The following is a 10055-nucleotide window of genomic DNA, read 5'->3' on the forward strand; positions in this document are numbered from 1 at the left end:
GTGGATTTTTTCCTTTTCAAATCCAGGAGCCCCGTCAATTATTCAGCATGCCATGATCTCAGGCAGTGACACCTCCGCTGGTCTGTTTCTGAAGGGAAACCATCTGGCCTTCCTTAACTGGTTCATCCCCGGGCTTTTCTCCCTGCTTGTAAGGTGTAGCGGCCACAGAGAGAGCCAGACCCATCAATATTTCACAACCTTAATTAAAGTAAACCAAGAGCCCTTGGCCTCTCGCAACTGGCTCCCTTTTCCAAAGCAAATGCATGGCATCTCCAGCAGGGGGCACAGGCAAATAAAGAGGAGCTTGGCCAAAATAGGGGTGAAGGAACCCAAGACTCTATTTAAGAGGATCTCCCAGAGTTATAAAGCTGTGCAGGGGAGTAGAGTGGTAAATTCCCAGGCTCTGGCTGCAGGGCGGGGAGGAGGGAAGAGCCCCTCCACCCCAACCCCAGCCTCTTGGGTTCTCTCGTGACAACTCTTGAAAGGAACTAGAAGTCGGCAGCGGGAAACGCACCCTGAGGCTGGGGTGCATCTGGGAAATGAACACGACTTAACCGTAAATTTACCCCGGGGCCCCAGCGAAGGCTTCACAAACCAAGGGACAGGTTTGGGTTTTGGTGTGGTGTCTTCACTGTTGCCACCAGCTTCCCATGCTGTCCCCAAGTGCCGAAGGCCTGCACTTCCATCCCACACCTCCATCTTGCCCAGCCAGCTGGGAGCAGGGAGCTCTGCGATTTATACATCTATTAATTACCTCCAGCATGGAAGAACTGCCTATAAATACAGCGGCACTTTAGATAAAAGTTTCATGCAGCTATTTAGATCCTTTAAAATATAAATGATTTCCTCTAAATTTTTTATCATAAATCAAGGCATGGAGCTAGGCGACACGACGCCTTATTTCCCCCCTGATGGGAGCAAAGTCTTCACTTATTTTTCCCCTTTCTCTTCCTTTTTACTTTTTCTTTGTTGTCATCTTCTGTTTTTTTTTTTTTTAATTCCAGAGGCTAGCTAATGCCTCTACTTCTCTCTGCTGCACCCAGGTCTTGAAGGAAAGTGGCAGCAAGTTTCACCTCCTTTTCTGGCAAGCAGCCTAGTGTGTGTTGAAAGCCTGTGGTCTTGGGTCAGCAGACCTGAGTTCAGAGCTTAACTCTACCTCTTATTCCTGGGTGACCTTAAGGAGCACACTTAACTTTCCTTGTGCCTCAGTTTTCCCTCTGTGAAATGAAGGTCATAACAGAACCTAGTCAAAAGAAAGTTTGTAAGGATTAACTGACATAATGCACAGTGCAGGTATGCTAGTAAAAGCTCAAGAAACAATGAACTGTGAACTGGGAAATGTCACTTCACCTCTCTGAGCCTAGTTTCCTTATCTGGAAAGAAAGATGGAGGGAGGAGAAATACTCACTTCTGGGGAATTATCATAGTGTCTGAATTAGACACTAAGATTCTTAAAGTAGAGATCATGTGGACCTTGTACATCACTGTATCCCCAGATCAAATATGTGCCCCAGACAGAGGGGGCTCTCAGTAAGCATTTGATGAATACGTGAAGCAAGGGAGGCCTCACTCTACTTGCAGAACTCTCAGAACTTGGTTTCCATTCATGGTGATGAATTTGGCCTCTACTTCTTTCCAAAATCCACACTTAGAACCTTGACTGGTCCATGTTGAATGGGCCCATGGAGACTCTCTTCCTAACCTCTTGTAGTGATGGCTCAGAGCTGGTAGATGACTTGCCCAGGATCACACAGCAGGTTAACCACATTTGAATCCAGATCTCCTGGGCTCTGTCTGCCACCCTGTCCTCCCTCTTCAGAACCGAGCCAGCTGGGCAGGAAATATGGCTTAATTCTTTGGTCATTGAAGAGTTGAAGTCCAGACCTAAGAAGCCTAGGAGATAATTATCTTCATTTTATCAGGAAGAGGACAATGTGTTTATTGAGTCTAGATTCAATAAATATTGAGGACAAACACAGGGCTGACCATGCTGCTGAAGACATATATATTCTAAAATCTAGAGCTCAAAGGTCAAGACAGACCAGCAGGACCTATTTGGGGAGTGAAAGGGGAAGAATATGAGAAAGCCAAGATCTGACTGTAGGAAATTATTAAGAAGAATCTCCTGGGCAATAACATCTCAAATCCAAGCTGCTGACCCTGATATTCCAGTTAGCAACAGACTAAACCCAAGAAGCTAGGGGCTTCTCCTTTGACCACTTCGGACTTCCACAGTTCAATTCCTCCACAATAACTGGAAGGACCCTTTGAAAGTAGAATTCTGAGCCTACCACCATCCTGCTTGTAACCCTCCAGTTTGCTCCTCTGCTAGGAATTAACTCAGAACCTGCAGAACCTGGCTCCTGCCTTCTGGCAGACCTCATCTCCCATTGTGTGCCTGTTCAATTACTGCACTCCAGCCACTCCAACCTTCTTTCTCTTCCTTGAACACCCTAAGCTTGTACCCACCTCAGGGCATTTGCACTTGCTATTACCATTGTCTTCCACTTTATCCTAGAGCCTTGACTTAGAGGTCACTCCTTCCCTTCTTGCCCATGCACTCTATTCCATCTCCCTGGTTTATTGTTTCTGTAGAATTTATCATTATTGCAGAATATCTTTTTTTCTTCCAAACCTTCCACTAAAGTATCAGCTGCAAGGGGAACTACCTATTTGTTTGCAGCTGAATTCCGATCTAGCTTTTATCAGTGTGGTTGCCACATAACAGGTACTTAATAAATGCTTGTTCAGTGAAAAAAATGCATGATGGGGAAGGGCTCTCAAGGATTGTTCTGCCAAGTCCTCTCATTTTACAGATGTGGAAACTGAGGCCATGAGGCGGTAGGGACCTGCCAGGAGTCCCACGGCTTGAGACCAGTGCTTAGTCCCAGGTAGGGGAACCCAGGGGAAATGAAGGGCTCCTGGCCCGTGCCAATCCCTCACGGATGCTTGGCCTCCAGCTCCCGAGTCCCTCTGGGCTTCTCCAATCCTCCCAGCCCAGGCAGACAATAGGAGGCGAGCGGCCGACAGGCGAGTCCCGCAGCAGCTGCGCAGGCGGCGAGTACATGTGAGAAGTTTGTGAAAGGAGACGAGAGAAAGGGAAAGAAGCCTAGGCCGACGGCTGTGAACACCTGGCCGGTCAGCTCCGCCAGCTGCCTCCCCGCGATGGCATCTTGAGTTCGAGCCACCCTATCGGGGCCATCTCCCATTCCACCTCCCCCACATGTCCATCACCCAACTCTCCGAGGTGGAGCTTAGGGGGTTGGGGATAGGGTGGGGTCTGCCAGCCTCTCTGTGCCCTTCAAAGGGAGGCCTCCTGGCCTTCTGGGAGAGAAGTAAAACCTGGACCCCTCCAGCTCTGGCAGGCCCTGGGCTCCGGTAGGGGTGGGGGTGGGGGGTGGGGTGACAGTGAAACTGGTGCCAGCCCAGAGTGTTGCTTAAGAACTTGGGCTTGGGAGTGAGGCAAACCTCGATTTCAATTTCCACTCCACTAGTGCCTATCTATGTGGCCTTGGGCAACTCACTTATTTGCACCTCAATTTTCTAATCTGTTAAAAATGGTAATGATCTCATCAAACTCACAGGCTTGATGTGGGGATTCAGTGTACAATACTTAGCACAGAGCCTGGCACACAGGAACCGCTCCATAAGTGGCTCTTGTTGTCAGCATCATCATTGACATCCCCCTGGCCAGAGTCCTGGAAGAGTATCCATTATCCATTCATTCATTCAACACAAATTATATTAAGCTTCTGCATTGTGCCAGGTCTGTAGACACAGGAACACTGGTGATACAGGCTCTGGAGACACAGGGACAGGTTGGACTATCTGGTTCCTCAAAGAAGTCCCAGCATCCTTTAGAGAACAGAGAACATAAAACATCATGTTTTGTTAATATGATAATATTAACAAAGAGATTATCTCTTAACAAAGAGATAATAGAAAAAGATGCGAGAGACTTTGGGCTCTCCGAGAAGAAAAGCTCTGAGTTATAGTAAAACATATGAATTAGGTCAGGGCTTGAAAATAATTGCAATAATAATGGAGTCAGCTAACAAGTGTCTGGAGCAAGTTTTTCGTTGAAGGTCCTGGATCACCTGAATTCAAATTATGAATGTCTATTAAAATGCAGATTCCAGGGCACCACCTCAGTGCTGGTGAATCAAAATGTCTGGGTGTGAGTTTGGGATGCTGAATTTTAAGAGGCTGCAGGTGATTCCCACTCACATAAAATGTGAAAACCAGTGACCCACCAGAAAATGTCTCTGTGTCCCCTCTGCATCTGCACCAGGCTAGTCTTTCTGGAGGATGTAGTGTTTTGGGTACTGGCAGTGTTACATTTGACAATTTTTCCCTGCCAGCCTCTGAGATCCTGAAGCAGTGACCTTTATATTACCCAGCGCAATAGCCAACCCTCAATGAGTTTCCTGAAAATGCTTGTGGAATGATGATAACCCCCCTTCAAAACCACTTGAGTAAACACGCATGTGGTCCTTACTCGGACCCTCAGAAAGGATGGGCTTTGCCCACGTGTGGTGTGCATGTGTGTGTGTGTGTGTGTGTGTGTGTGTGTGTTAATGGTTTAAAGCCAATTGGGGCATGTGCTATCCCACCAGTTTACCACAGTCCCAGGCCTCCCTTTTATACACCCAGGTGGAGTTACCAGTTTATTTTACTACACTTGCCTTGACAGAATTTAAATTAGCGATCTCTGGAAAGAGTACAGGATATTATCAATTATCTTCTGAAGTTCTTCTAAATATCTTCTAAAGTTCTGTTTCCAGTTGTTTTCTGTATGGTATTTTTCCTTCCTTTGTCTCTGGTCTGATATCTCCATACCTTTTCTCCTCAAAAAAGGTTTCCAGACACATCCTTGGGGACCAAGAAAACTCAGGCAAAAATAGGGAGCCAGACACAAGAGCACATTCTGATTTGTGATCCTTAGGCTTGAGGGTGCTGGCAAGGTCAGTCCTGCAGGCTCAAAGGGACCAGTTCATCCTGCCCTGACCCCTGCCTGACCTCAGCCCTGGCTAGTATCTCCCAGCCTTTGAGGGGACAGTGCAGAGGAGGATGCATGAGGGTGGGCCTTTCCATCCCAGTTTTTGGGAGTTCAGCTTCACAGATGAACAAGGAGATTATGGAGTGAGCAGTGAGTCTCAGGGCACCATGTGGCCAGGCAAGTTGCAGACTCTTCTTCCTGTAGGCCAGCACCCCTACCTTTCCTTCCCTTTTCCCTTGGTGCTTCAAAGCAACACTGGGCCTAAAACAAGACTGAGTGGTTCTCAATGCTGGTGAGTAATAACTGCACATTAGGCTTACAGGGAGTAGAAAGTCCCAGAGAGAAGTTCCTGACTTGCTCAAAATGTGTTTTATTCAGATTAGCTAGAATGTTATTCTTAGAGCTAAAAAGCCACTTACCAATCCTTTTGGACAACCCTCTCCTTGTGGGTAAACTGAGGGCCTTTAGATCATATAGAACTAATGGTAGAACCAGGCCTGAAACCCAGCTGCCCTCCTAGGCCCCCTGTTCTGGGGTGTATTCCACTTTGTGTCTTTTACATCAGTCCACTTTCTCCCGCTGACTGCAAGTTTGTAGTCTGTTTACTGCTGTGGATTTCAGACTGGCAATTCTTTGAGAGCACGGATGAAGTCTGATTTACATCTGTGTCCCATGGAGCCTGGCATAACGCAGGTACCTGCAGACCAATCTTTCTCAAAGAGATGACCTGGATGCCATGGGGGCCAACCATTTTGAGGAGAAGGCCCTGGAAATATCATACTGGAGAAGACAAGAGGAAAAAGACCACTCCCCCCCCCCCAATATTTTCTCTTAAATTGAGGGAGGAAGAAGAGCATTTCCACGATTTCACTGGGTCAGGCAAATGATTCTCTCAGTATATGCCTCCCCACCATCAGAGGGGGAGAAACTATTATCCCCCATTTTACAAATGAGGTAACTGAAGTTCAGAGAAGCCAGATGCTTGTGGACTCTTCTGCCAGTAAGAGGCAGAGGCCTGCTTTGAACCTGACTGGCATGTTGTGCCCCAATCGCTCAGCACCAGGCTGTGATGAGGTTGGCAGAGCACTAAGCTGGGTGCCCAATGCCTGCCTTACACCTCTCGCTCAGAACGGCCTCACCTACAAACACCCACGGGGACATTTAAGGCAATTCCCATTTCAGAGCCAAGAAAACCCAGGCTTTCTCACAGAGGTTTAGTGACTCGTCCCAAATCACACAGCCGAGTTCCTCGTACCCGTAAGGGGAAGGGGCTGCGCTTGGGTTCCCCGCATCTGGGCTGGGTCAGTTCCCCAGTCGCGGAACCCGCTCCAGGGGAAGGGGTCAGCTCTGAGGGGGGTGAAGAAGGATTCACCGGCTTGAGGTGGGGGATCCCGGATCTAGACAGGGTTTCCTCTTAGGCCACGGGGTGGTTTCGTCCAGCACCTGGCCCCGCACCGGGTTAAGATTCTGGGAAACCCAGAACCGACCAGGCGGCGTGCACGACCTCGCCTGCAGGTCGACGGATCTGAAAGCCGAGGGTCTCTTCCTGGGCGGAGACCGCCGCCCCGGCGAGCTGGAATCGGTTGCGCTAGCGGGACTCCTCTCGGAACCCAGAGTCGACATTCATTATTCACGGTGTTTACTAGAGAGGGGGAAAGGAGAGGAGAGAAAAGGGAAGGAGGGGGGAAGGGAGGAGAAGGAAGGTGGGGGCGGGACAGAATTCACGTCACAGCCCTCAAGCGCCGAAATTCGGGACAAAGTAGCTAAGGGGTTCAGAGCACACAGGACGGCGTCAGTAAATATTTGGGGGGGATGAATGAGTGAGTGTATGGCCCTGTTCCTAAGCTGTGTGGTCTTGGGAAAATCACTTAACCCCTCTGACCCTCGTTTTCCTCAACTTGTAAAACATAAGGACAACAGTACCTATTCCAAAGGATTGGTGTGAATAGCTCATGAGTTAACTCTGTAAACTGCCTAGCGCATACTAGGAGCTCGGAAGTGGTAGCTCCTGTTATGGGGAATGGGCCTTTTAAGCGCAGGCCGCCCAGCAGACGTGCAGTGACTGACTCCCAAGGCCCAGTCCTGAACTGCCACTATTCTAAAAAAAATACTCAGTAGTCGTCCTCAGACTGGCGGGTTGGGAGGAGGCAAGGGGCCAGGTTGTTGTCTTTCTCAAGTGAAGGCTGTTGTCTTCTCAAAGAAGGCAGGCTTGGGGAGGAAGGAAGGTACAGACCTTCTGGACTGGGCAGGCAGTTACTGTCCCCCACCCCCACCCCGGCGGGCGGTTGGAGGGGGGTGGGGGTCACCTGGGATCATTCTGGCAGCCCCTCGCCCTCCCTGGGGGTCGTCTGGGCTCTCGGAGGCGCCTCCTCGCTGTGCACCCGGGCGGGACTCTGGTGGACTGCTTGGGCGCCGGGCCAGAAGCGCCCTGGAAATGGGCAGTTTGGCGGCAGCCGGGCCGACGGGCGGTGTGTGTGTGTGTGTGTGTGTGTGTGTGTGTGTGTGTGTGTGTGTGTGTGGTGGGGCGGGAGTGGAGTAGGGTCAGCTTCCGACTGCCGGGCTGCCCCGGGTTGCCCTTCGATCCCTGTAGCGCGAGTTGGGGCAGGACTGAGCGGTTGATACTTGGAAGGAAAAAGTCCGCGAAGAAGAAGAAAGAATCCGGAAGGTCTGCCGGCTGGAGCCAGGCGGGGCGGGGCGGCCCGGGAGAGGCCTGGCGGGGCCGGGGTATAAATGCAGTGGCGGGGGCGGACGCGGAGGGCGCACAGAGGCGCGCTGCGAACTGCTGCCCAGCTTCCCCGGCCGCCCCTGCGAGTCTCCGGCGCTTGAACACGCCTGCGCGCGCTCGGGCCGTTCCTGGCAGGCAGCTCGTAAGATGAGTGAAGAAGCAGGTGGGGGAGAGGGGAGGCAGAGAGCGAGAGGGCGAGGGGAGCGCCGGCGCTGAGCGGCGCTCACTTGAAGCGCGGAGAGCTAGCGAGCCGAGCCTGATCCATGTCCCCCGCTGCCTCCCTGCCAGGCGCGTGAAGATGATGGCCATGAACGCCAAGCAGCCTTTCGGCATGCATCCGGTGCTGCAAGAACCCAAATTCTCCAGCCTGCACTCCGGTTCCGAGGCCATGCGCCGAGTCTGTCTCCCAGCCCCGCAGGTACGTAGTGAAGCATAATTACCGCTCTAAGGCACATTTTTTTGACAGACACGAGCTTCATGATTTTTTCATGTCGCCCAGAACAATTGCCGCTGTCTGAACCCCTCTGCTTGTCTCCCCCGCGCTCTCTCCCCGCGCGCTCTCTCTCTCATTCATGTCTCTGATCCACACGTCTGTTCCAGCAGAGCCGCTGCCTCCGTATTAATTTTTATGACCTGGGCTTTGAGGAGAGGCATCTTGGTTGCTTGAAAATGTGTTTTAATCCTGAGTTGACAGTATTCCCCACTGACCGTGCTATGCGCCTTCTCGCTTGCAGCTGCAGGGTAATATATTTGGAAGCTTTGATGAGAGCCTGCTGGCACGCGCCGAAGCTCTGGCGGCGGTGGATATCGTCTCCCACGGCAAGAATCATCCGTTCAAGCCCGACGCCACCTACCATACCATGAGCAGCGTGCCCTGCACGTCCACTTCGTCCACCGTGCCCATCTCCCACCCGGCTGCGCTCACGTCGCACCCGCACCACGCCGTGCACCAGGGCCTCGAGGGTGACCTGCTGGAGCACATCTCGCCCACGTTGAGTGTGAGTGGCCTGGGCGCCCCGGAGCACTCGGTGATGCCGGCACAGATCCACCCGCATCACCTGGGCACCATGGGCCATCTACACCAGGCCATGGGCATGAGCCACCCGCATGCCGTGGCGCCTCACAGCGCCATGCCGGCATGTCTCAGTGACGTGGAGTCGGACCCGCGCGAGCTCGAGGCTTTCGCCGAGCGCTTCAAGCAGCGGCGCATCAAGCTGGGGGTGACCCAGGCGGACGTGGGCGCGGCTTTGGCCAACCTCAAGATCCCCGGCGTGGGATCGCTCAGCCAGAGCACCATCTGCAGGTTCGAGTCTCTCACTCTCTCGCACAACAATATGATTGCACTCAAACCTGTCCTCCAGGCCTGGCTGGAGGAGGCCGAGGCAGCCTACCGCGAGAAGAACAGCAAGCCGGAGCTCTTCAACGGCAGTGAGCGGAAGCGCAAACGCACGTCCATTGCGGCGCCGGAGAAGCGTTCACTCGAGGCCTATTTCGCCATCCAGCCACGGCCTTCATCCGAGAAGATCGCGGCCATCGCTGAGAAACTGGACCTTAAAAAGAACGTGGTGAGGGTCTGGTTCTGCAACCAGAGACAGAAACAGAAACGAATGAAGTACTCCGCGGTACACTGACTGCAGCCGGGCAAGGCGTCCGGGGCTGGGAGAGCCGGGTGCACGCCCTCTGGGGGAGCGGGAACATTTGTGGGGGAATCCAAGGCGTTTCCCATGCAAGTCAGGCACTCTCCTCTGAAGCCACGGATTTTCCCATTTACCCCTGCCTGCCTAGTTACCTACTGGCCTTCTCTCTCTCTCTCTTTTCCATTCAATCCCCACCAAAATCCTTTTGCATTTCGGGGAAAAACCTGAAAGGCCGTCTTGAGGGATCTGCGCTGTCCTTGGTGCTGACATTCGCCCTAGCGCGCTGGATGGCGCCGCCTCAGGGCAGCAACCCAGATGCGCCGAGTAGTGAATTTATCTGACCGCCCGTGTTTGGGACGAAGGTGCCACTTTGCTGAGCGCAATAAGATATGGGAAGAAGGGATGGGCAGGAAGCGATAAATAGTAATACAAAGTCTAGGTTACTTAACTGGGGCACAAATACGTACTGGAGATTTACTTAAAGTACATAAAGTACGTGTATGTTTCCAAAGGATCGCCTTATGCACCACTCCTCCCCGCCTAAATTCTATCCATCTCATCCTTTGGTTTGCCGTAAATTCTCATAAAGTAGCATGAATTAGGTTCAGAGGAAGTTTGCGGGGAATTGTGGGCCCTGAACTGTTTTCCACGGTAAATAGAGTTCCAGAAAAGGCGGGCCGCGCAGAGAGGCTGG

At 52.0% G+C, this 10055-nt stretch overlaps 1 protein-coding gene across 1 annotated transcript; it reads left to right on the forward strand.

Annotated features, from left to right (window-relative positions):
• Positions 1-8022: 8022 nt before the first annotated feature.
• On the forward strand, positions 8023-9355 carry POU4F3 (POU class 4 homeobox 3). Its single transcript, XM_077137323.1, has 2 exons — positions 8023-8142; positions 8459-9355. The coding sequence occupies exons 1-2, from the start codon at positions 8023-8025 to the stop codon at positions 9353-9355; spliced, it is 1017 nt and encodes a 338-aa protein (XP_076993438.1).
• Positions 9356-10055: the final 700 nt, after the last annotated feature.

The sequence above is a fragment of the Tamandua tetradactyla genome, chromosome 20, assembly GCF_023851605.1.
Source record: "Tamandua tetradactyla isolate mTamTet1 chromosome 20, mTamTet1.pri, whole genome shotgun sequence".
In the NCBI taxonomy this organism is placed as follows: Eukaryota; Metazoa; Chordata; class Mammalia; order Pilosa; family Myrmecophagidae; genus Tamandua; species Tamandua tetradactyla.

Excerpts from the sequence above, each read along its gene's own strand:
- POU4F3 (XM_077137323.1), top strand. The coding sequence starts at position 8,023 with ATGATGGCCATGAACGCCAAGCAGCCTTTCGGCATGCATCCGGTGCTG. Across the intron at positions 8,143-8,458 it reads TCTGTCTCCCAGCCCCGCAG|CTGCAGGGTAATATATTTGG; the intron begins GTACGTAGTGAA and ends TCTCGCTTGCAG.